General features: G+C 42.6%; 2 protein-coding genes across 9 annotated transcripts in view; both read right to left on the bottom strand.

Annotated features, from left to right (window-relative positions):
* LOC119653272 (transmembrane protein KIAA1109) overlaps positions 1 to 17,097 on the bottom strand; it is an 89,085-nt gene extending 71,988 nt beyond the window's left edge. For all 5 annotated transcript variants that reach the window (XM_038057894.1, XM_038057896.1, XM_038057895.1 and 2 more), the window contains exon 1: positions 16,732 to 17,097. In XM_038057894.1, coding sequence (XP_037913822.1) covers positions 16,732 to 16,797 — 66 coding nt within the window. In that variant the 5' untranslated portion in view covers positions 16,798 to 17,097. The remainder of the gene's footprint in view (positions 1 to 16,731) is intronic.
* An 8,192-nt stretch (positions 17,098 to 25,289) lies between these two features.
* Positions 25,290 to 27,184, bottom strand: part of LOC119651880 (zinc finger protein ush) — a 139,771-nt gene continuing 137,876 nt past the window's right edge. For all 4 annotated transcript variants that reach the window (XM_038055696.1, XM_038055698.1, XM_038055697.1 and 1 more), the window contains exons 11-12: positions 26,342 to 26,466; positions 25,290 to 26,285 (exon numbers count right to left, since the gene is read on the bottom strand). In XM_038055696.1, coding sequence (XP_037911624.1) covers positions 25,928 to 26,285; positions 26,342 to 26,466 — 483 coding nt within the window. In that variant the 3' untranslated portion in view covers positions 25,290 to 25,927. The remainder of the gene's footprint in view (positions 26,286 to 26,341; positions 26,467 to 27,184) is intronic.

The following is a 27,184-nucleotide window of genomic DNA, read 5'->3' as shown; positions in this document are numbered from 1 at the left end:
GCTTGAACCTTTCGAGTGGTGGACAGAAAGAACACTGTCACAGAACAATCTGAACCTAATAGATTGATCATGGTGGTGAGATAACAAGATTTTGCAAATTTTAGATAAGGCAGCGAAAGCCGATCTAGCGGTGTTGATGCGTCGGATAACATCCAGTTTGGTGCCACCGTAGGCACAAACCACCCTGTTCTGCCCATTAATGCAGATAGAGAGGGCTCAATGATCCGTCAGACTGAGAACCTTGGTTTTGTTGGTTTTTATCTTCAGTCTAACTCTATATGAAACAGTGTCAGGTGAGCGTACGTTGATGATACGTCGTATGCAGTTGTTCACCAAGGCTTACAACTTTCGAGTGACATTAGTGGTCACTTTCCATCTCCTACTTCTATATAGAAACAAAGAAAGTACATTACCTTAAAACAACCTCAACTTGATCTAGGTTTTGAGATAACTGCATTTCCAGATCTTAGACAAGGCACCGAAGGTGGATCTAGCGTTGTCAACTCGTCGAGCAACATCCAGTTCGGTGCCACCGTCGGAAGAAACTACACTTCCTAGATATACAAATTGATCAATGCCTTCGATGATCTGCCCATTAATGTAGATAGGGAGAGTGCGATGGCCTGTTAGAATGAGAAGTTTGGTTTTGTTTTTGTTTATCTTCAGTCCAAACATAATTGCCTGTCTTTCCAAATTCAGAGCCATTTGGCCAAAGTCCATGATCCGGTGATAGAGCAAACAATCGTCATCAGTGTAGTAGAGGTTTTTTAGGAAAGATGATATAGTCCATTGAACTCCTCCATATCCTCTGGACAAAGCAGCATGAAGAACGTCAACGATAACAAGAAGAAATAGTATAGGTGGCAAGATGCAACCAACCATGACAGACACCGCTTTGGACCTCAAAATCCTCTGAGATTTTATCTCGACAGAGCATATGACATTTTGCGCCATCATATTTCACTCTGACAATAGCTTTTAGTTTCCCTGAAATACCCCTTCAGCGTAGAGCATGCCAGGTACATTCGAAATCGAGCAGGTGAAGCGAATATCTAAACTCCGCACACTACTCCAAACTATTCCGTAGAGTTTTAATTGTTCAATGCAAGAGGACCGAGGCGGGAACCAGCCTGCTCTTTGTCAATTAAGCTTTCGAGATGTTCTTTAGTGCGTTCCGGGATTATCTTAGATATTATCTTTGCAACACAGTCCCCCCCCCCCCCCCTTTGTCACACTCAAAACGAATGCCCTTCTTTGCAATCTTAACAAACATCCCCTTCTACTTCTCTCTTGGAAAGGTCTTGGATTTTCGACATTTCCGTATGAGTAGAAGTAGCCGATCTGCAGAAAGTGCAGGAGCAGCGATAAACAACCCTGCGAGGAGACCGTCGTCCACAGCGGCCCCAGTCCATTTGAATGCATTTATTGCCGAGATGTTTTTTCTTCTGCTTGAAGCAACAGTTCGTATCCGCAAGATACGGTGACTAACCATTTCATCCACAAGAGGCGGAAACAATTTTTTAACACACTGGCGAACAGATTTTTTGCCGCTGGGGATTTTAATTCTAAGCACACTCTTTGGGGTCTAGATTGATCACCGTCAAGGGAAGACGGTTGTAGGACGTGCCAGACCAAGACACTAGACTTGATATCGTCTCAATTGGACAACCCACTTATTAACCAACAGATCGACGAAAAATCCCAGACTTGATTGAGTTTGGTGATACTAAAAATATCAAGCAGGAGTTGATAACGAGCAAGCCGTGCTGTGAGGTGTTTTCAGATTGAACTTTGTTAAATACAAGCTCCTAAACTAGCACCTAATTAATACCTAACTGTAAAAAAAACATGGACATTAATTTCAACTTAAAAACTTACAAGGTTTATCGCCTAGTGCATCAATTGAATTTCCGTGTGAATTTTGAAACCTTTTATCTTGGAGAGCAAATTCAGGGGGAAATACAAAAACATCACGTCTCTCGAGAACAACATTTAAGCTAGAGACCCTCGAGGCAGTATCCTTAGACCGACACTTTACCTCATCTATACCTAGGATCTACCAACTGACCCTAACCTAATAACTTGAACGTTTTCAGATGCTACTGCCATTCTAAGTATCCACACCAATTCTAAGGTCGCATCAAAAAAACTTACAAATCCACCTAAAACGAAGTGCTGTCATGTCACTTTCGCCCCGAACCGGCAAAACTGAGCGAAGGTCTCAATCAATGATTTAACGACCCCTGAACAGAATGATGTAAAGGATCTCTGTTTGCACCTGAAAATACGAGTAACGTGGAGAAAACATATTGAGACAAGGGCAATGCAAATGAAGCTGAGGACACAAAATATTCATTGGCTCTAACTCTAAACTAGGACTCGACTACAAACGCCTGTTGTTCAAAGCCGTCGTAGTTCCAATAGGGACTTACAGAATTCAGCTGTGGAGCTCAGCGTGCACATCTAATATTGAGCTGTTACAGAGAGCCCAGTTCAGGATACTACTGATGATCACCGATGCACCTCGGTATATGAAAAACGAAAACATCCACAGAAACCTTCAAATTGTGACAGTGAGAGAGGAGATCTCATTGTAGGTGACGAAGTAGAAAGGAAGGTTAGCTTCCCATTCTAACCGCTTAGTCAGGAGACTGCTACAACAGCCTAGTGCCATTCGATTGAAAAACATTGAACATTCTAGGATGTAATAAAAGGCAAATAAACTAACAACAAATAATTCTACTTTGTAAACAATGTATCCTGAAGCACTGGCGAGGAATACATCTGAATTTTAGCACTCAGATTTGAAAATTTATTGTTAGTTTCCATTTAAAAAGAATCAATAAAATAAACATATCGTTAAAAATCAGGGAGCACGCAGTTAGTTACCCCTCCAATGGTCACACTGCCCTTCTTTGCAATCTTAACGATCATAACCTTCTTCCACTTTCTCTGGAAGGTCACGGATTCCCAGCATTTCCACATGCACCAATAAATAACTCGGGGGAGACCGTCGACCACAGGGGCCCTACTCCCTTTAAGTGCATTTATGGCCGAGATGATTTCTCTTCTGCTTGGAGGAACAGTTCATATCCACATGGTACGGTGGTCAAAGGGTAGTATAGGTCCCGGAGCGAAACGTGGATTGGTACCCACGATGGAGCATAAAACCTGGGAAATGCCTGCTGAACCAACACCAACAGCTCTACTGCCAAACCCCTCCACCTCCACGTGGTGACCGTTGGGAGCTCTTTCTTGACGAAAGCTGCAGACGGAGAAGGACGAAGGCGAGTCTCCCGCGCCTGAAAACGGGACAAATTGTACCAACTGGTCCTCCAGGTTGGCGGTTGGGTAGGGCTGACAACCCTACACGGAAAACAACTTGTTACGAAGCCACAACAGGAGCCTCGGATAGGACGGATTTTAAAACGACGGACCCGGCAACGACAAAGGAACAACGATTTGCGCATTTTATCATGGAACGTGCGCTCCCTGTACAGAGATGAAGCTGATAAACAGCTAGCCGATACCCTGTCCCAATATAGGGCTGATATAACAGGGTTGCAAGAGATACGATGGACAGGGACCGGTTTCCTGGAGAAGAGCCACTACACCATATATTATAGTGGCCATCCAGTAAACCATGTGCTCGGAGTAGGTTTCTTAGTCAGCCAAAAAATGAAACCTGCTGTTATCGGCTTTGAAAACATAAGCGAACGGCTATGCACTCTGCGCTTGCAAGGCAAGTTTAGAAATATAAGCCTCATAAACGTTCACGCCCCTACAGAGGAGACTGCAGAGTCGGAGAAGGATACCTTCTACGAGGCAGTAGAACGAACCCTCGAAGCCTGTCTTAGATATGATATCAAAATCATACTTGGGGATTTTAACAGCCAAGTAGGGAAGGAGCCCGTATTCAGGCGATACGTTGGCTCCCATAGCTTACACGAAAAAACAAAGGATAACGGACTGCGGACTATTCAATTAGCAGGGTCACACGAAATGGTTGCTGGAAGTACCTGGTTTGCGCGGAAAGCGGTCCACAAACATACGTGGGCCTCTCCAGACGGGACCACTTTCAACCAAATTGACCACGTGTTGATCGAACGATGCCACCTCTTGATGAATGTCAGAACATATAGGGGGGCCAATATAGACTCGGATCACTATCTCGTTGGCATGGTGCTCCGAGGTCGAATAACAATACCACCTAGAATCCCCTCTAACAATCAGGTGAGAGTGAACACTGAAGCCATCCACAACACAACCCTCCGCGACACCTATAAGAGGGAAATGGATGCCGCAATAACCGCAGTCAACAGAGGACCTGGAGATGAAGCATCAACAAATGATCTTCACAACCACCTGAAGAACGTTATCATGGATACGGCCACAAATATACTTGGCCCCAGCCGCAAAAGGAGTCGGAACGGCTGGTTTGACGATGAATGTAAGGTAGCAACGGAACGGAAGAATGCTGCATACCGAGTAATGTTGCATTCTCAAAGAACGCGGGCACGCGCAGAGACTTATCACGAACTCCGTCGAGCGGAGAAGCGACTTCACAGACGGAAAAAGGAAGCCTGGGAGAAACAACAAGTCTGTGAACTAGAAAAGTACAGGGAGCAACCGCACCAGGCGCGGAAGTTTTACCAACAAGTCAGCAGGATGAAGCCTTATACACCTCGATGCTCATCCTGCCGAGACAAAGAGGGAAATCTGATTTCCGACAGAATGGGAATATTAGAGCGATGGGTTGAGTACTTTGATGAGCTACTGAACAACCAGAACATCGGCGAGTTGGAGGTCCCGCCAACTGAAGACGACGGACAAATACTGCCACCACCAACTATAGGAGAAACAGTCCGTGCAATTCATCGGCTTAAAAATCATAAGTCGCCAGGAGCCAATGGAATTACAGCCGAATTGGTTAAATATAGAGGCGACCAGTTACACCAAGTGGTTCATCAACTTGTGCTCAAGGTATGGGACAGCGAATCAATGCCTGAAGATTGACAACGAGGCATAATCTGTCTCATACATAAAAAGGGAGATATCACACAGTGCAGCAATTATAGAGGTATCACGTTGCTGAGTACCATCTATAAGATATTCTCCACTATCTTGCTAGGCCGGATAGCCCCATACGCCCAGAACATCATTGGCCCATACCAAAGAGGCTTCACTCCAGATCAGATTTTCTCTCTGCGGCAGGCGATGGAAAAACTGTTGGAATATGGACAACAGTTGAACCATCTGTTCATCGATTTTAAAGCCGCCTATGATAGCATAGCCATGGTAAAACTGTACACGGCCATGGGAGAATTCGGTATCCCGACGAAATTAATAAGACTGACTATGCTGACCATGACCAATGTGCGAGGCCAGATAAAAGCAGCAGAATCACTCTCAAGACCATTCGACATCAACAACGGTCTACGACAAGGGGATGCGCTATCATGCGTCTTCTTTAACCTGGCCCTCGAGAAAGTGATCCGTGATGCTGAGGTGAATGCAAGAGGTACGATCCTCTTCAAGTCCACCCAACTACTGGCCTATGCTGACGATATCGACATCATGGGAAGAACCACCCGAGACGTACAAACTGCCTTCATCCAGATCGAGCAGGCGTAATTTGGCGCGAGATCTTGGGCTGCACATCAATGAAGGCAAGACAAAATATATGGTGGCAACGTCAGCACCGAAGATGAATCAACCAACAACATCAAACCGCACTGGTCAAACACAAACACGAAGAAGAATAAGGGTAGGAGAATACAACTTTGAGACCGTTGATAATTTGTCCTATCTAGGGTCGAAAATCACAACCGATAACAACTACGATGATGAAATCCGCGCACGGTTGTTGTCAGCCAACAGAGCCTATTTCAGCTTACAAAAACTGTTTCGCTCGAAACGTCTCACCATAGGGTCAAAGCTCTTACTGTACAAGACTATGATCTTGCCAGTCCTCATGTATTCCTCGGAAACTTGGGTTCTTAGCAAGAAAAATTGCGAACTCTTGGCCGCATTCGAGAGAAGAATCCTCCGAAGAATTTTTGGCCCCCTACATGAGGATGGACGATTCCGTAGCCTACACAATGACGAAATTTATGAGCGATACCGTGACCGTCCGGTTGTGGATAAAATCCGGCTCAATAGGTTACGGTGGGCGGGTCACTTAATCCGTATGGATGAAGATGATCCCACCCGGAAAGTCTATAAGGGCAATATCTATGGTAGAAAAAGAAAAAAAAAAGAAGAAGAAGAAGATGCAGACCCTGCCTAAGATGGAGCGATGGCGTGGGTCAGGACGCCAGACAGCTTTTAGGGATATCGAATAGGTGGACCTCGGCGCAAAACCGGAATGTCTGGAGTTCCTTATTAAGGCAGGCCTAGACCGGATACCGATTGTTGCGCCGTTGATGATGATGGTACGGTGAATAGCCATTTCATTCACAAGAGGGGAACTTTACCGGATGAGATACGGCTAAGAACTATGGTGAAGTTTCCTTCTGCCTCTTCAGCTGCTCGTCATCGCGGATGAGAAGTCTACCGTTAGCGTCCTTTACGCTAAAAATAGCTATAAACTTCTCTGTTTTGGTAGCGCACACACCCAATACGATGTTATCATCGCCGTTTCCGTGGTGCCACCAAAGAAGTCAAATGATTTGATGACCGGCTGATAAAGTTCACCATTATATCAGCTGATTGCTCTATTCACTTCTTCACCGCATACGCACCACAGACGGGTCGACCAGATGCCGAGAAAGATGACATCTGGCAACTTCCCGATGCATAGACCTGTAACGTGCCTACTGATGACTAAATCGTCATTGCAGGTGACAATAATGATCATGTGGGTAAAGAGCCAGACGGCAACAGGGTGCTATGGTGGAAAAGGGGTTGGAGCGCGCAATAAGAGTGGCGAGTGTATAGATTTTGCGAACACTCATGACCTTCTACTTATGAACCAAACCATCAAACGATTGTTTTATCTTCCCACATTTTATAATGAGAACAGTAAAACACAAATCGACTATATTCTCATAAGACGCCGACATTTTATCACCCTCACTGACTTCAAAGCCGTTGTTGGCTGTCGTCTTGCAGAGCAAGCTACCAAGAAAAACAGCGTGAGAAATGCACTGGCCTGCCGCATATTAACTGGTGGCGACTTCATAAGAGAAAGGAAGAAATGCTCTTACTTACGCGATAACCAACCATAACGAACGTCAAAGAATCAAGTTAAAAACACGGCTCACAAAACGACATATGCAACACTCAGGGTCACCAAGCCGGGTAAGCGGCTCATCAACCGAGGTAATTGGCTTTGAAATGACAATGTTCAAAAGAAAGTCCGTGAAAAAAAAAAAAACGATTCTACCATAAGTTTCTCGACGATAAAACGCTGGCCAATTGGCAAATTTACAAAAATGCCAACTGGGAAACAAAGAAAGCGATTGCTGTCACCCGAGCGGTCCATTGCAAAAGACCTTTACGTTAAACTAGACATCCGCGATGGCAAGAGAGATCTGCATCGACTTTCAGAAGCCGACACCAACACCCACAGGATATAGAACACTTCTGTTGCGATAATGGCAAGAACGACACTTTACTTACCGACTGACGAGCAGCGACAAATAGATGGCGAGAATATTCTAAGGAGATTTCAATGGAAGAATTTTTTCATTCTCCACCTCCACAAGCACTGCCGACATTTGGAGCAATTCCACTTGTCAACACAACTGAAGTCGAAGAAGCAATAAAACGAATGAAAACAGGGAAAGCAACAGGTTCTAACGACATCGCATCTTAGCTCTGAAATGAGAAGAGCTGGGACCCTACACTGCGGCTCAGTAAATACTTCAATTGAAACCCCTAATTTTGTGTGAAAAAAATGTCAGGAAGGAAAAGTTAATGGTTGAGGAAAAGACCCGTATTCTGGCTTTGCGGGAATGAAGTGATAATAATAGGGAAATTGGGAGAAAAATCGATTGTTCTGAGGCAAGAATTAGATTTTTTTTAAAAAAGTATGCCAAAGATGCCAATCTGAGACGAAAACAAAGTGCGGGAGGAAGTAGGTGTTTACTCCCCAGCGGTCATTAGAGCGAGCATCCTTACGAGATAGATTTGCAACTGCTCCTCAATTACGTACTGAATTGCTGGAAGGAGAAAATATGTCAGTTAATGTGAGAACGGTGCAGCGACGGTTGAATGAATTAGGACTCCGAGCTCGAAGACCAACATAAGAGCCGAAAAAAGGCTGAATTGGGCATTGGAATGAAGTGACTGGACTATGGACGATTGCAGGCGAGTTGTGTTCTCTGATGAGTCGAAATTCAATTTGCCGGGGTCTGACAGTCCGTCGCCGGTGCGAATAAGAAAAGAAGCGAGATTTGACTCCCAGTGTGTTGTATGAACTGCACGCTATTCTCCCTAAGTAATGATGGGGGGATGTATAACATCCAAAGGAATTGGCAGTTTTTGGTATTTAAGCGGTGCTGTCAACGCAGAAAAGTACAAAAAAGTGGTCGGAGATTGTGTTGTTTACACAGTAGAAGCACTGCATGAGCACTTTGACGAAGTAATGTTTCAGGACGATTCGGCTCCGCGTCGTAGAGCTCGTACTGTAAGTAAACGATATTTCCCGTGTCAAATCTGTAATCTGTTTTATCCTCAATACGGTTCTTATTCACAGATAACAGGTAAGCTTGGTATACAGTCACTGCATGGTCAGGAAACAGTCCAGATTTGAGCCCCATAGAGAACTTATGGGCGTTCATGAAGCAGCGACTGCATTAATGATCGATAAGGAACAAAGCAAATCTAGAAAAAACTTTAGAAAAGATATGGCTTAATGGAATTCCGGACCGATTTCATTGAAAATTTATACCAATCGATGCCCGCACGAGTTGAACAGGTGATTAGGGCGAAAGGCTGTCATACGAAATAATAAAGACCGAAAATAAAAAAAAAAAACGAAACTTAATTTCTTCTAATTTGACATTTATAGATACGTTCGTTTCTACTTTCATTAAAATAAATCGTGTAACAAATTGTTTGTGCATATATTTATTTTCGACGTTTTTTTGTATTCTACTATTAACACACAAGTCTTCGACGAAAATACTTTTTTCTTCAACTTTCATCTTCTATAAGTTTGTTAATAATAGTTGGATTTCCATCAAAGTTATGCCCTATGTTAACCCCTATGTTTGTGCCAAATTCGGTAGTTCTAGCATGAACTTAAGGGGCGTTCCCGGCCAACTTTCTAAAATATGCTAATATAATGTTACTAAGTTTATTTGTGTAGATCGCGGAACGGGATGTATTTAGAGACCTAGATTTCGTTTAGATACACCACTGTAATTGTTCGGTCGGATAGGTTCTGAGAACGAGACCTGTTACACTTTTTGAGTGTCAAATTGTGAGCCCTCACTCTCACACGTTTCACCCAAAACCTAGTTTCGAAAATTACTAGTTGAGCCCTTTGATACCCAACACGACCATATTCATGAGGATATTCTCGATCGATATGGTATTGCACTGATCGTGGAAAAATTGCGAGAAAGGCGTCTTCAATGGTATAGTCATGTAATTTGCGCTAACTCCATTTGCTAAGATTGATCTCAACATCGAAGTCAATGGGATACGACCAAAAGGCCGGCGAAACAACGGTAGCTTCATACGCTGGATTGGGGTTTGAAAGCCTCGTGACTGCATCCAAATCAGGCAAATGACAGAACCAAATGGCGCAACCGATCACGACGAGCTGACCCCAGAACAGGACAAAGGCTAATGAAAAAGAAGAAGCCGAAATTTCGAGCATCACACGATTCGTAGCAAATAGCACGGCAATGATAATAGCCTATTAATAAGCGATAATGCTAATAAGGGTAGTTCTGCGGATTAGAAAGATTCAATTTGCACTAACAATTATTCTGAATCATGTATGTATTCAGGCAACCAGTTTGGTTCAAGTAAAAACAGCGTATTATTATCATAACTATATCACGCGCAATTGCTTGCAGTTGTTTCTAATCAAGCTTGCATGTTTACCTAGACTGAAACAAAATTCATTATTGAACACTTTACGCCTAGTACCGCGAACAAATTATGAGAATCCAGCTTACTTTTAATATTTGAACACCACGTAGTATTGTAAAGAAATTTCAGGATCAATAGATTTCGGAAAGTACATCCATTTTTCTAGTGCCTTCTACATACGAACATACAACGAATTGCTCCCAGCAGGGAGCAGTTGAGTAAATTGAATAGTTCATATTTAAACTGTGATTGTTCCGTACATTGAAGCTTGATTACATTGGTAACTACACAATTATTATCAATTCAAATGTGGCAGATGAAAACAAATGATGAAGTACTTATTTGCACACGAAGAGAGAAAGCGCTTATTCGGATACAGGGGCGCGCAACCATTTTCAACTGCATGGAAGCAGCAATTTACATCCAAATTAAAATGTAGATAATATTTTTTCCTATTATCGTCAAAGAAACTAGTTAAACACTAGCAAGAGTCAGTATGAGAAAATTATAGCAGCTGAATGAGACAAAAAATATGTGATTTATTGTAACTAACTCTCTTGAATTTATTCGAAACCACTATTCCTTCCCATCAAAGAGCTCCAACTCGTAACTAATAATAGCCAAGCGAATTAATCACTGAGATTGTGTGCTACAATTCAAAACTTATTTCATTAGGCAATGTTACTGACACTCCAATTCCGACGACCGCTTAACGCTCTCAGAACAGCTTGATTATTGCTACAAACTGCGACAGCCCTTCAATCATCCAGGTCGCTGCTCTTAGAAACGCGTACGATTCAGCCTGAAAGACCGCCACATATTTCCCCCAGAAAAAAGCTCACTTCTCGTTTTTATGCAAAAGGTAGACTCTGAAACCCTGCTCTGTTTTTGAGCCATCGTTGTAAAAGACATCGATATACCCCGCCACGCATTTCTCTAATTGGATTCAGTTTCTCCTACTTTTGAGGATAACTTTATATCTTCTGTCAAACAGAATTAGTCCATCAACCGCTCTTATTGCAGCGCTCTGAATATATGTATCCAAGGGCTGCAAATTGGACAATACATCTAGAGCTGCAACGAATATCGTGCTTAGGCATAGCAACATACATATATCCACATTACTACATGAGACCTAAGTCCCCATGTCAAAGCAAACATCTTTTTACACAACCCATAGGCTTCATCTTAGCGTCTATATGTTTGTTCCAAAGAAGCATTTATCTAGAATAAATCCCAGATAGTAAGGGGTTAAGGGGTAATTCCCCTCATTTAAAAAAAAAAACAAAGGCCATTCACTTCTTTCTGTTTCTAAATAATACCATTGTAATTATATTTAGATTTACTGAAAGTTTATGCAAGATTATCAAACAAATGAACGGGCCGTTGTATATTCCTACACAGGGTTCCAAGGTATCGACCAACAACTTGCACAGACCCGTCATCCACATAAGCTTCGGAATGTACTGTAATTCACATAATTAGAGAGTCGATCAACATATTCTACAGAAGTATCGACAACACGCCTGCTTGGGGGAAACTTTCCGTTGCTTTGTTGTTATATACTCCAACACAAAGTAATGTTTGCGTTAGCAAATCATAGCATATTCAAACCCCTACAATATCAACATCCTCTATCTTTAAAACCAAGGAATAAAGAGCAAACTTCCAGGACTTTCCACGTTGATATTGGTTTTCATTGAGTGGATGCGACCTTAGCGTCTTGTTGAGAATGTGACGCTCAACTAGTCTCTCAAGATATTTCAGCGAAAATGATGTTAAGCTGATCTACCTGAAGTTGTTTAGGTTTGAATTATCATCTTTCCCAGATTTCAATATGAAGACTCCCTTAAAGTGCTGTCAAGAGGTAAGCACGAAGCCCAGAGCTAGACATGCTTCGCCTAGTACCCGCCAGTATATAACAAACATCTTTGAAGGCAAGTTTGTTAGATCAATAATTTCACTTCTTCGAGGGCCACACCACGTTCACAGTCAGCCTCATGAGCTGAAATGATGAAATCAAATACGTTCTCTTGTCGAAGATTGCATTTATTACTCAAACAACAAATATGTTGAGCGTTCGCATAATTTGTTAAGAGTTCAAGCAGTCAACTTAGTCAGCTTTGGTGTCAGCAGAAAGGAAAAATTTTTGACATGCTACTGGTTGATATGACCAAGCTTTATGTTTTTGACATACGCGGAGTCTTAGATCTAATAGAAATCGATTAGAAACGTGTGTCACAGGCGATGTATAACCAGATTTGACTGATTTCACGCCATCAAAAACTTGATCCTCTCTCGATCGATTTCTCCGAAAACGCTGAATTTAGTGGTTCAGAGCACCTATGTTCTCATCCATGAACGTTCCATCACGGAAATCTTACCTTCGATTTAGCGCCTTCCATCAGATCATCAGATGCTGTCTAACCCTGGAGGAACCCGTAGTCGTCTGTATTTTTTTAACTTTGGGTGTTTGCCCAAAAAGAGTAGTCCATGGTAGTGGTAGTGGTCTCCAATTAGCCCGGTCTGCCATCAAATGAATGACGGACCCAGTGTTTCCTCAATTTCAAATGGGGCGGGAAAAAAGTTTCCAGATAATCTAATAGTATTATACCTTAATTTACCTTCATATTTTGAGACAGCAAAGAGATTATTTTGTAAATGTTTTACAATTTGCAATTCGCAAACTACCAAACCGAAAAATCTGAAAAAAAATCAGGAGGCTGCCACTATATGGTGCCTGAGCTCCGAAATACCTTCCATGCCTATATCTGTTTAAATAAAGTTAATAATAGTATATTACTATAATTTTTTGTAATTGATTAGAAACCCCCCTTAATTTCATCCTAGTACCATGAAATTTCGCAGTGATATAGGCTATAATATAGAGCATGATCTTACCAAGTTTGGTGGAAATCGCACTATTAGTAACAAAGTTATAATACCTCAAATTTGCTGCTTCTTTGAAAATTGAAGACTATGAATGTCAATATCACCCGAAAGTGGATACTCTCACATAATATATGGATATATTACGTGCTACGTACTAAGGAATACACAAAACCTTTCGTACCTGAAGTGTCCAGCTTCCGGTTTCCCGACACGTTTTTTTATTTATTGAAGAAACCGTGAAAAAATACCAAAATTCGCAAAAAAAAATTTAACAAGGCACCAAAAATTTAGCTTTTAATATTTCTTAATAATCCTAGTTTGCGGACTGTAGTTAAGTTCGTACGCTATGAGGGTGAAAAAATTATTATCACGCTCAAGATATTAACAAATCTATGGTGAAAAATCCGTATTTGTATCTTTATTCAGTTCTTCAGAAAAAATTTTCAAATAAAGCCAAAAAACGGCATTCACACGGGATGACCCCCTTAACGTTCACGCCCTTACAGAGATGACTGCAGAGTCGGAGAAGGATACCTTTTACGAGGCAGTAGAAGGAACCCTCCAAGCCTGTCCCAGATACGATATCAAAATACTTGAGGATTTTAACAGCCAAATAGGGAAGGAGCCCTTATTCAGGCGATACGCTGGCTCCCATAGCTTACACCAAAATACAAATAATAACGGACTGCGGATTATTCAATTAGCAGTGTCACACGAAATGGTTGTTGGAAGTACGCGTAAGCGCGGAAAACGGCCCACAAACATACATGGGCCTCTCCGGAGCAGACCACTTTCAACCAAATTGACCACGTGTTGATCGAACGCCGCCACCCCTCAGCCTTGATGAATATCAAACCATATAGGGGGGCCAAGATAGATTCGGATCACTATCTCGTTGGTATGGTGCTCCGGACTCGATGACCAACACCACCCAGAATTCCCTCTAACAATTAAGTGAGAGTTAATATTGAAGCCATCCATAACACAGCCCTCCGCGACACAAATAAGATGGAAATGGATGCTGCAATAACCGCAGTCAACAGAGGACCTGGAGATGAAGCATCAACAAATGATCTTCACAACCACCTAAAGAACGTTATCATTGATACGGCCACAAACATACTTGGCCCCAGCCGCAAAAGGAGCCGGAACGGCTGGTTTGACGATGAATATAAACTAGCAACGGAACGGAAGAATGCCGCATACCGAGTAATGTTGCATTCTCAAAGAACGCGGGCACACGAAGAGACGCAAGTTTCACCAACAAGTCAGCAGGATGAAGCCTTATACACATCGATGCTCATCCTGCCAAGACAAAAGGGAAATCTGATTTCCAACAAACTGGACATATTGGAGCGATGGGTTGAGTACTTTGATGAACTACTGAACAACTAAAACATCGGCGAGTTGGAGGTCCCGCCAACTGAAGACGACGAACAAATACTGCCACCACAGTCAGAAACAGTCCGTGCAATTCATCGACAAAAAAATCATAACTCGCCAGGAGCCGATGGAATTAGAGCCGAATTGGTTAAATATGGAGGCGACCAGTTACACCAAGTGATTCATCAACTTGTGCTTAAGGTGTGCGACAGCGAATCAATGCCTGAAGACTGGCAACGAGGCATTATTTATCTCATACATAAAAAGGGAGATATCAAACAGTGCAGCAATTATAGAGGTATCACATTGCTGAGTACCATCTATAAGGTATTCTCCGCTATCTTGCTAGGCCGGATAGCCCCATACACTCAGAACATCATTTGCCCATACCCAAGAAGCGTCACTCCAGTCAAATCAGCAACAGATCAGATTTTCTCTCTGCAGCAAACGATAGAAAAACTGTTGGAATATGGACACCAGTTTCACCATCTATTCATCGACTTTAAAAGCCGCCTCTGATAGCAGAGCCAAGGTAAAACTGTACACGGTCATGAGAGAATTCGGTATACCGACGAAATTGATAAGACTGACTAGGCTGACCCTGACCAATGTGCGAGGCCAGATAAAAGCAGAAGGATCACTCTGAAGACCATTCGACATCAACAACGGTCTATGGCAAGGGGATGCCCTATCATGCGACCTCTTTAACCTGGCCCTCAAGAAAGTGATCCGTGAGGCTGAGGTAAATGCAAGAGGTAAGATCCTCTTTAAGTCCACCCAACTACTGGCCTATGCTGACGATATCGACATCATGGGAAGAACCACCCGAGACGTACAAACTGCCTTTATCCAGATCGAGCAGGCGGCATGACATCTTGGGCTGCATATCAATGAAGGCAAGAGAACGACAACGTAGTAACGTCAGCACCGAAAACCAACCAACCAACAACATTAAACCGCACTGGTCAAATGGGAGGATAGGAGACTGCAACTTTGAGACCGTTGATAATTTCTCCTATTTAACGTCAAAAATTACATCCGGTAACAGCTACGATGATGAAATCCGCGCACTGTTGTTGTCAGCCAACAGAGCCAATTTCAGCTTACAAAAACTGTTCCGCTCGAAACGTCTCACCATAGAATCAAAGCTCTTACTGTACACTAGGGTTCTTAGCAAGAACAATTGCGAACTCTTGGCCGTGTTCGAAAGAAGGATTCTCCGAAGAATTTTTAGCCCCCTACATGAGGATGGACGATTCCGTAGCCTATATAACGACGAAATCTATGAGTGATACCATGACTGTTCGGTTGTGGATAATATCCGGCTCAATATGTTACGGTGGGCGGGTCACTTGATCCGTATGGATGAGAATGATCCAGCCCGGAAAGTCTATAAGGGCAATACCAATGTAGAAAAAAAAGACGAGGCAGACCCTGTCTGAGATGGCGCGATGCCGTAGGCCAGGACGCCAGACAGCTTTTAGGGATATCGAATTGGCGGACCTCGGCGCAAAACTGGGATGTCTGGAGTTCCTTATTAAGGCAAACCTAGACCGGATACCGGTTGTTGCGTCGTTGATGATGATGATGATCCAATTGGATTGCTGCATCAACGATTATTATTATTTACTCATAATTTAAGAAAAAAACTTTATAATTTTTTTAATTTTAATTGTAAAAGATTTTTCTTTAATACAATTTTGTACTAGGAATATCGATAGAGAAATACTACTTTAATCGGTACTTGTTACGATCTAATCAATATAATCTTGCAGCAACCAACTATCATTTCTTTTCTACATTTTCCCATAATTTCCATATTAAAAAAGTCAATATAGTTTCATTCAGCGGCAAAGCCTGTGTTTACAAGTGGAAACAGCATGGCTTGTTGACAGCATTTGCCGGATGAGAACAAAGACAAACTGCGTCTGTTCTGATGGCTTGAAAATTAAATCATCAGAAACTGATTGGTAATTCCCGGCTATATACATATATTCGCGCTCACGTCGTGCAATAACAGCGGATATCACGTTCACTTTGATACAAATTACAACTCCCAACCACACTCAACTAAGCAAAGCCTTTTGCAGACACCAGTATCCAAAAAGAAAGCAAAGTGAGTGAATTATTCAAAGTTAGAAGCTACGCGCTGTGTACATAGCTAAGTGAAGTGCTGAGATGACTTCTCCAGCCCAGCCTACATATTAATCATCCGCAGTGATAAGCACGCTTATCAGAACTTCCTTATTGTGAACTTTCTTTGACTTGAAGCGATCTTTCAGTACGAATATTTGCCACCGCCATTCGAGCAATGGGCACCCATTACAAAGTTCCCATTACATTAGGTACAGCTACATACATACTTGCAGCGACCTACGTACTTTGGCGACAAATCAATGCACCTACCATATGCGCATCCATTTTCAGGTCCTCCAGCGAGACCTCATGCTGGGTGGTATTGTAATCCTCCATTTTTGCGATAATCCAGTTACTAATTACAGCCTCAGGGATCGACGTGCTGGAAGTACAGAAAGGCCTCCTCCCTGTTCAGAGATGAATGGCCTTCACACAAAAAAACTTAACACACTAAGTCTCACTCATGCACAACCTAATTTCCACCATTATGAATTATCAATCACATTGCACTCGTCTATTTCCACGAAACACAATCAAAGCAGCACTTTCCCACTTGTAGCCACACACAAAAGTCTAAATTTTACTTCGCGGCGAAAACCTCAGCACCCCATCGATCGTAATTCTTAGTGAAAACTTATCTTTTGTCATTCGGTTGTCAAATGAAGACACCACGCTGTCAAAGATACTCACCGAAGTGTTTACTAATTTCACCGACTTCACCTAACCAGCTGTTGCTCCCAATCAGCTGATCGCAGCGTGATTCGTTGAGGGGAAGTTTGTTTACATATGGTGTAAACTAATTTTGATAAACAACGTGAGCGAGAAAGAGCAAGCAACAAAACAGGTGGTTGGAGTGGTTTGTTTATTCACCATTGGGGAAAATTGTGATTTGTTTGGGGGAGGTAGTAGGTAAGTTGCCATAGTAACCAGCGGCAATTTGTGTTATCCGATGTAAACTCTTTCGTCAGGATTACTTGGCGGGAATCTAACGACTTTAATATATCCGTTACATATTGACTGCAAGGTGTTGTGCGTGAGTAATATTAACACAAATCAACAAGGAGCCACCATTTTCTTAGGCTAATTTTGCCTGCATCTTATGATGTTTGTCAATAAATATAAATTAGTCTTTTTCTTTTAATATTGTGTATTTGTTAGCAAAGTACTATATAATAATAATAATAATCGTTGGTGCAGCAATCCAATTGAATCAGGGCCTTGTTTGAGTACTTCATTGAAGACCGTAAGACTGTAACCGTACAAAATTACAGTACCCCATAGCAGGCAATGTGGTCAGCATTGCGCTCACCCGAGATTATTACCCTGATTTGACTCAAGTACTCAGTCAAAGCTGAGTCGACTGGTATCCGACCTCGACGAAATTTGGACGCGACCTTCCGTACGACAGCCTTGTGCTCTAACCACTCAGCTACCCGGACGTACTATCACTATTACTACACACTATATAATAGTTCCGCGAAAAAGAATGCGGTTAGAAAAAGGTCATAAGTACAGCGAAAGGATTCGCTTCAGACTGCTAGGATTGCTAATATTGGATTGGCTTATAACCGTGGGACCAATGCTTGCTTGCGTGTGCTGTGTGTGCTGTGTGCTGGCGGCGGGAGCGCTGGCAGCGCCACAACTATTCCCTCCCCAATGACCTTCGCATCCGGCAGAGGGAGTCAAAGTGTGACTCTCCTTTTGGGGGCCACGATGCTTTGATCGTGTTGTCAAAGAGCCAATGGGCCCAAATGTAGATGCGAAGCCTGCAAATTAGTAGGCAGAGAATGCGACGGCTGAGATGGTTGAACCTGTGAGAATGATGCGTGTGCCTACTCGAGATAATACAGAAAACAAACAGATAAAAGGACAAGAGGATGGTGGCCTTAATGCGTAGATTTTGGCAGCAAATAGCTCTAAAGAGGCTGGGCGGGTCGATGATAAAGTGCTTCGGGCTGGTGACTGGTTTATCATTTGAAGCAATGAACTCGCCATTTTAGCCAGAGAGGCTTGCAGATCCTCTTTGAAAATGTTGCGTAGCGCAAGGAGGACTGCTAGGAGCGGCCTTGAAAGTACGATGCATCCGTTTCACCCTTCCTTTGGCCTGGGAGTGGTAAGATGTCGTGTGGACAGCGCAAGGGGGAATGCTAGAAGCACTCGAAGCCATGGAATCACGGCTTGCACTTTAAGGCAGCCTTGAAAGTATGATGCATCCGTTCCACCCTTCGTTTGGCCTGGGAGTGGTGAGGTGTCGTGTGGACATGTTTCGCTCCTACGAGGCGGCTGGTCAGCATCAAATTGGCGACGTTGATCAGCGGTGATGGACAGAGGCGTAAAAAAATTGAGATCCAATGATCGAATATGGCACGTGCGATGGAGAGTCATCGTATCCATGGTAGAAGGCTGGCTGCAGGTCGATGACCTAGAATACCTAGCCGTCTTCTAAAGCCAACCCTCTATTAGAATTGTCGGTAATCAGCCGTATTGTGCCACTTGCCACTTGCATTCTTTGAGAACCTGGTGATAACTTGCTTATATTTGCCCGCCGAAAGGTCATGAAGTGTCGATTGAGATGAGGACCGAGCGTGCAGACCGTGGAAAAACTGGTGAGGCTGCCGAGGAGGGCAACGGTGCCATAATTCTATTAGTAATCAGTGGTGCTTGAGTGCGTCGGCTTCGAAGATAGCTATTTGAACATCGACGAAGATAAATTTCCAGTGGAATGATCGATGCAGAGTGAGGCCCAAAGTGAGAAGCTGAGTGCCGAAGGTGGTGATGCGCGTCCCCTTGGCTGCATCTAGGACGAGACTGTGTTTAGTAAGTGTTCTGGCAATGAGTCGCTTCGGAATAATAGAGAGCACAAAGCCGGAGTCCACGAGAAAATGGGTTGGAGTGCTACGATCCGACACGCCTGCAGTGTCGAGCCAAAGCACCGAATTTGACATAATACCAAGAATAGCCGGTCCTTGAATCCGAGCCAGGCACTTGCAGAACGGGCGCGCTCATGACCGCTGTTGCCCGAGAGTGAACGGTGTCCCTGCGTAGTGATGCTGACCGGCCGATGACCACAGATAAGTCGCACGGCTTGACGAGCCGTAGCTTGTTAATTGTTTTGTGTGCACTTGCTGATGAGAAGTGGTCATAATATAAGGGCCCATGTCGTGCGCCTCATCAGCAATTGCGGTGAGTTTATTTATTCATTTATTCAATGAGAACAATACCGAGAAAACAAATCCCTTATTACATATTGTCCTCAGAGGGAGGAACGAGTGAAGTTTCTCCAGCGTCTGGTTTTTAATGAGTAGCAGTCGTCTGCGCATCTTCTGCGACAGCAAACTGAACGACTTTATGCGCAGGACATTATTACTGACGCGCTTTTCGGCCAAAGTACACAAGTGACGCAACAGCTGACAAGGGCGTTTGTCCCCGAGCTCGTCGTTCGTAATCAGTTTGTGCAGCTACGCGTCCGATGACTCCGTGAGTCAGCTGATGACAGCCGTCGTCAATGGTTCCTGGAGGCGAGCATATAATATCCGTCACGCCCGAGATTGGGTTGAAGTCCGAGGTAGAAATCACCGAGTGGTAACCTGTGGCTTCGTTGTTTATACGATACACATGGAATTGTGATTCTGTCTAGAAAAGCGGCAGCTCTTACTTGGCCCGCCAGAATGTGGCAGTACTTTCCCTTTGCTGATCAGTGTGAGCTTCGCCACCTACCAAAGAAAGTCTGGCATCGTCACATTCGGTGTTAGGTAAATGCTAAAAAACGTTATCCCTAAACACCGAATCCATACAAAACCATTCCCTCGGCCTTGAAGAAGAATTCGAGGTCGAATGGCGGCCGTACGTGATAAGTCGAATTGTCATTAAAATGGACCTTTGTTCCGCTATTGTTTACTGATGAACACTAAATTAGCTTTTACCTCTGCATAGACCTGTGCTTGCAACTCGTGACGGTTTATTAATTTGTAGGATGCGGATCAACCTAGCCGCGTCCTAGTCCTTTCCTGTTCCTCCCGAAAGATTGGTGTGTGCAACACTATCACCAGACGAGCCACGATCCCAGAGAACGCAATTCTCTTCTTCGTTGCTTCTCTTCGGTTGGTGACCTACCTGACCGCACCTGCCCAAGTATCACTTGATGTAGGCTATCTGTATTCGTACCCTCCATACTACCCATCCAATTTTAAAATACGGGAAGGGTTTGGGTGTAATATGATGTCGGGATGGGAAGTAGGAATTTGAAACGAGGATAATGGAGATGCCGGAAGAAGCTAAACAGGGGAAAAAGGAAGTATACTGCATACAATAAATGAATTTTTTGTCAGCTCCTCACGAGACAAAGCAAACGAAATGATGCATATGCTGCGAAGCCGCGGATATTTCAATAGACCACTCTTCCGTTCACTAACAATAGCCGATATTATTTACAATTCTCTTTAATAGATTTGCGCGTTTCTTCGTAAATATTTCTCTTTCATATTCACTTCTATTCTATCGCCTCTTTACTACTCCCTCTTCCAAGTTTTTCTTTATATACATTTTTTTCGACAGTGTTGATAAAAGAAAACTACATACGGGAGGAGCCCGTGCTTGAATTTGTATGGTGGAAGAAAATCATTGCACATGTACGCTATTCTGTATATATGGGACTTTGTGGAAGTATTTTTACATCAAATAATGAAAAATGAATCCCTGAATATTTAGTACGATTTTTATCGGCAAATATAACTACCTCACTTTCATTCATCCTAGCTGATGCTAAATTCATAGGTAACAACGAAACAAATCTATCATCAATGCAAATTCCGCTACTCCACATATAAATCGCGCAGGAAATGAGTTATAAAAATACAAATTCACTAGCCTGTAAGCGATGGCATCTACTTCCAAACACATTACATTTTCATGTCACTCCGTAAGAAGGCAAATTGTTTCCTGAAGTAATCTGGGATACTAATCTGAAGTGAAAGCGCTTCCTTCTAGAATTTCGTTAAGAAATCATCCAGGAATTCCAACTTGCAAGTTCCACGGAGATCGTTTTGCCCAACTTATGTTGATTTGGTCGGCGACCATAAAGTTCCAGTCAACACCTTACAGAATCACTCTACACATGGATTCCTGTGAGCAGGGTCTTTGGCAATCCGGGCCCGGGGTAAAAATTATACGGGTCTGAGTTGAAAATTTCGCTGGCCCCGACATTATACCTTTTTCATGGAAATTTAATTCCTTGTCTCCGAGACAACTCCGGTACCGGGAGGTTTCCCTCATTTCTCACCCTCCTCTGGTCAGACCTGATACATCATGAAATAGATAAGCATGTCTATGCTTCTTCGCTTCCAATGGAACCACTTTTAAATTTTCCGTGTTCGAATCCCCTGCACAGCAAAAAAAATATCAGCAACAATTCTAACGTGCTGGACAGTGTCTGTGCAGACGCCTTACGATTGCTGCTGGTAAATATAAAAAAATCACATAGTGATTTTATGGAAGAATACTTTCCGCTCGCTTATTAGATCGGAGATCAACGATCAAGACTAACATAATCAGTGGCGTGGCTTTTACGGTAACAGAGAAATAGCAGATACAAAAGAAAATACTGTAAGAAACTATAACACAACACAAACTGGTACTCCTTAACAGTAGTTTAAAAGAACAATACCAGAAAAGCAGCAGAAAATGCTCATTTCGCGATACACATTCCTTGAGAGGTATTTTAAAATCTGCCTGATTAATGATCTGCTGCGCAGTTTGTTGGATTGCATTCGTTTGCTATTAAGAAAGAAATTGGTGATAAAGGTGGTCCAATGCTGGTATTAAATATTCTAAATTATATCTTGCGAATTGGCTCATCAAAGTTTATCCTGTCGAAAAGCAGGAAGACTTGCAGAAGTATTGTGAGCATTCTGGCAGGCGATAATTCGCTAGCTGGGCATATCTTCAGAACAGGAATTCTCCAAGACAATACGTGTCCATTGTGCAATGAGGAAGCCGAATTCACGGAACATTTTCTATGTGAGTGCCCCGCCCGTGGACGCATCAAACATCAGATTTTTAGTGCTGATATGCTACAACTGCAGCGATTAGGATCACATCCACTAACGGAAATCCTGCGATACATAAACGAATTTCAAAGCACCTGGCATGGATGGCACCTCTATCCGGCAATGCTAAAGGAGGGTATGGAGCACTTAGAGCGACCTCTAAGAAATATTTTTCGAGGATGTCTTGCTCTGGGCTACGTACCTTCCTCTTGGCATAAGGTGAAGGTAGTTTTCATACCGAAACCTGGAAAAGATGACTATTCTAATCCAAAGAACTTCAGACAGATCAGCTTGATTTCATTCTTGCTGAAAGGTTTGGAGGGACTGGTAGAGCGTCACACTTAATGAAAACCATCAGCTCCCCAGCGAAGAAAGTCCTGTTAGTCTGCTCTTCATTCTTTGGTCACAAAAATAGAAGATGCAACTTTGAATGGTGAGTACGCGATAGGGGTGTTCGTGGACATTGAAGCGGCTTTTGGCTATGCTGAGTGAGTGCCGATCGCTATCTGACCGCAGAAGCAACGAAAGGCTGCCACCAAGGAGGTGTGCTTTCGCCATTTCTGTGGAGTATGCTGATCAACTCGCTACTATGCGAACTGCAAAATTTGCCAATACACGCTCAAGTCTATGCTGATGACGTGGCTGCGCTTGTTGTTGAGCCGGATCTTGGAACGGTGTGTAGGAATATAAAACGTGCCGTTGATTCGATAGACAGTTGGTGCCTCAGACATGATATTTCAGTTAATCCAAATAAAACCACAATGGTACTATTCACAAAAAGGAGAAAACTGTATGGACTTTGTCCCCCTGAGATGAGGGGTACTACCCTTCAACTCTCCGAAGTGAAAGTGAAATACCTGGGAGTCACTCTAGGTAAAAAGCCTCTTTGGAACAAACATGCAGAGGTAAAGATGAAACGAGCTCTCACAGCTTATGGTCTGTGTAGACGGACTTTTGCCACGACATGGGGACTCAGGCCTCATGTGGTGGTGTGGATGTACGTTGCTATCATTAAGCCAGTGTTCGTATATGGATCCGTAGTGTGGTGGGTTAAGGTGAGACAAAAAGGTTTTCATCGTAAATTAGCCGCACTGCAAAGAACTGTTTCTGGGTATCACTAGTCCCATAAGCACGACAGCCGGCGCAGCTCTGAATGCACTACTCAATTTGCAGCCCCTGGATATATTTATTCAAAGCACTGCAATGAGAGCAGCTCACAGACTAATTCGATTAGATCTATGTGGAACAACGGAGAGCATTGGAAGAGTTACTGGGAGGACTGAATCCAGTTCTTACAATTCCTTCCGATTCCCATGTCCCCATACATCTGTTTGGTAGAAGATACCCTGAAGCGTAGAGAGAACTGGGAAGACCCAGAGGAATCCGTGGCGGGATATACGGAAGTCTTCTACACCGATGGCTCAAAAACAGAAGAGGGTTCTGGAGCCGGAGTCTACCTCTTGAATAAAAACGAGAAGTGGGCTTTTCCTTTAAGACAATATGCAACGGTTTTTCAAGCCGACGTTTGATCCTAAGGGCGGCAAACTGGGTGATTGACAAGCGGTTGAAGGGCAGGCGCATCGCAATCTGCAGTGATATCCAAGCTACATTGAGGGCGTTGAGTAGTCCTTTGATCACCTCGAAAATTGTCCAGGAATGCAGAAACCGTTTGAACTCTATCTCTAGATTCAATACTCTACTCTGGGTACCTGGTCACTGTGGCGTAGAGGGAATTCAAATCTCGGATGCTTTAGCGAAAGAGGGGTCAATCTCCCCTATGCCCGGACCGGAACCAGCAATTGGAGTATCAGTAGCATTGGCTAAGTCAGTTTTCAAAAATTGGGAACAAGCTTCTCACAATGACAGGCGGCAGAGCCTAAATGCTGCTCGACACACCAAACTTTTCATGCCAGAACCGAACATGCGTACCGCAAAGTTTATCTTGTCGAAAAGCAGGAGGACTTGCAGGCGTATTGTGGGCATTCTGAGAGGCCATAATTCACTAACTGGACATATGCTCAGAAAGATGATACGTGTCCCTCCAGTAATGAGGAAGCGAAATCCACGGAGCATTTTCTATGTGAATGCCCCGCCTATGGACGCATCAGGCATCAGATCTTTGGTGCCGATGCTCTTCGGTCGTGACGGGTGGCATCACATCCACTAACGGAAATCCTTTGATACGTTAACGAATCCGGAATATTCATAATATACATTCTCGCATGGTAGAAGATACTTTGAAATAAAATGCATCTTCGCTATTGGTTGCAACCCCGGTCTTCATAAATTTTGGGCACGGTTTGTTCACACGTTTTCTTTTTATTTTCTTGCCTTGTCAAGGCTATTCATCCATCTTACACTAATCATTCTCACATTATTCTCATCAATTAATTCAAACATTCTTCCATTATTAATTAGTCAATAACCCTTATTTGGCCTTCAAGCCTCTTAGGCTGATTGTTATTTAAATGTGTTTGGGAACAATTATCCATGGTTTCTTTTCTATGGAGGCGTCATGGATCCGTGTTTGTTTTTGAGCTTGGCCTTTTGCTGTAAGCTTATCGCTAAGCTAATATGTGGCTTATGAAAGATAAATAGGAACAAATAACAATAGAAAACACTGTGTGGATGTTCTCTGTTTCACAAAGGAATGAGCAGGAAATATGTAATAAACCATGATATTTCAACGAAGGCTTCAAAAAGGGATATAGCCATTGAAGATACGCAAAGGATTGAATAATGAAGCTACACAAAAAATACATGTGTCCAATATTGAATTTTCAATAAATAGTTTATTGTCATACAAGCGGTATTATTATTAGTATTATATTTATAATTACATGGATTGAGAAGTCGGTGTACTTGCACTTTTATAAAAACCTTAGCCTAATTCGAATATTTACATATACAATACATATGCAACTTGCATCGTCAAATCCATTTGTTACTCTCAAAGTAAATGTTAACATATAAATAAAACATTTTATCCTATTTCGCCTTAAGTAAAAAAAACAATGAAACTTATAAAGCATGGCTTTGGCATTACTGTATCCATTCTTAATAAGAAAATCAATAATAGAAAATATATTCATATGATATATGTATTTATGGTGTCACATATAGTGTAGAGAGCAAAAACTGAGATATTTCTTTTAAAATTAGAATTATGCAAAAACGGTTATTTTTTTTCGTTTCGAAACAACCAAAACAGTTGGCCAGCATGAATTTAATTTGGTTGAACTCTGGAGGAAAATTTCATTGCAAATAAATATGAATTTTATTACACAATTTCGCTTCCTAAAAACCTTACACAATGCATTATTTTTCAAACGAGAAAAGCACCTTTTTTGATATGATTGTTCATTACAGTACTAATAAATTTCACGTGATTACACTTTAACTCTTCTGTAACTGTCTTCAATTTATAGCACAGTCTCTATATTTTCCTTGTTCTTGTTGACTGCACATGATGGTTGATTGGACTCTGAATTTAGGTCGTCGTTCTCATTCCTGGTACGCTTACAATAGAATTGTTTATGAGCAAGATAGGAGTTCATGTACTTGAACTTTATGTCACACGTTTGGCAGTACTTCAACGGACAATCGTCAGAAAGCAATGGAGGTGTTGAAGACACGACAACGGATGAGTTGATCTCCTTGCTGCCACTAGAGCTGGTAGTCTCTTCCACTTCCGACTTTATGTTTGGAATTTCATCACTTACATGAAGTACAGAGTTGGGTTTAGGATCGACAGCTTCAATTTTTACGCCATATACAGGACTGCAGATAATATTACGTTAACTTCCAAGTTGAAGTATTAACTAATACTGTATTACCTTTCTTCGGTCAAGTTGGTGCTGGCCGAATCGCCGTTCTGAGAATAACTTTCTTTCTTTTCTGTCGATATGGGTGACGCGATTGCCATTGATGGTTGAGAATGAACTAGTTTCATGTGTCTCATCTGCAAGTGTAAAAAAAGTTTGTTTTTTAATCTTTCGGAAAGTGACAGTTTTCAAGATGAACATTTATTATTCTTGATTATATATCCTTCATTGGAAAATGAATGTACAATAAAAGCTTCCCTAACGAATACAAATACATTATTTGTCCTGTGTGGAGTTGGACAAGGAATGCTCGGCGAATGCGTCATTGGTATGCACATGTACGCATCAGGAGATGGGAGCGTATGAGCATGCTTAGGCGCAAGTCGAGTTAGGAAACGTCTACCCGTGAATGGAAGTTGGCTATGTGAAGGATGCCCAGGAATCAAACCAAACATGGAGGATGAAAAAGGGAAGTTTTTTAGGGTCCGTAGCTTTTGAAACCCAATACCGGCGGTTTTGGGCAGGCAGGCTCCCGGTCGTCGGTATCCAGCGCCTGCAGTACCCCAGTAGACGGAAACTAATGAGATTATAGTGGAGTGGAAATGGAGTCCATACCGAATCCTTTTCGTAAGAACTCGAAGCTTGAAATGTCACCACAGAAAGCAACAAGACTTTTCATGGGACTCACAAAGGATTACGGATAGTCATCGGATCGATATGAATGTTATAAAAGACGAACGTAGAAAGCAGAAAACTGGAACGTTTCTTTCACTGGAAGGACACATAAATGAATTCTGCGAGTTCATCAAGGAAAGGCAACATATCCGTCAAAATATCAGAGCTCTGATGCGGGGC

The sequence above is a fragment of the Hermetia illucens genome, chromosome 3 (genome assembly GCF_905115235.1).
Source record: "Hermetia illucens chromosome 3, iHerIll2.2.curated.20191125, whole genome shotgun sequence".
In the NCBI taxonomy this organism is placed as follows: domain Eukaryota; kingdom Metazoa; phylum Arthropoda; class Insecta; order Diptera; family Stratiomyidae; genus Hermetia; species Hermetia illucens.
This window is presented reverse-complemented; position numbering and strand designations above follow the sequence as displayed.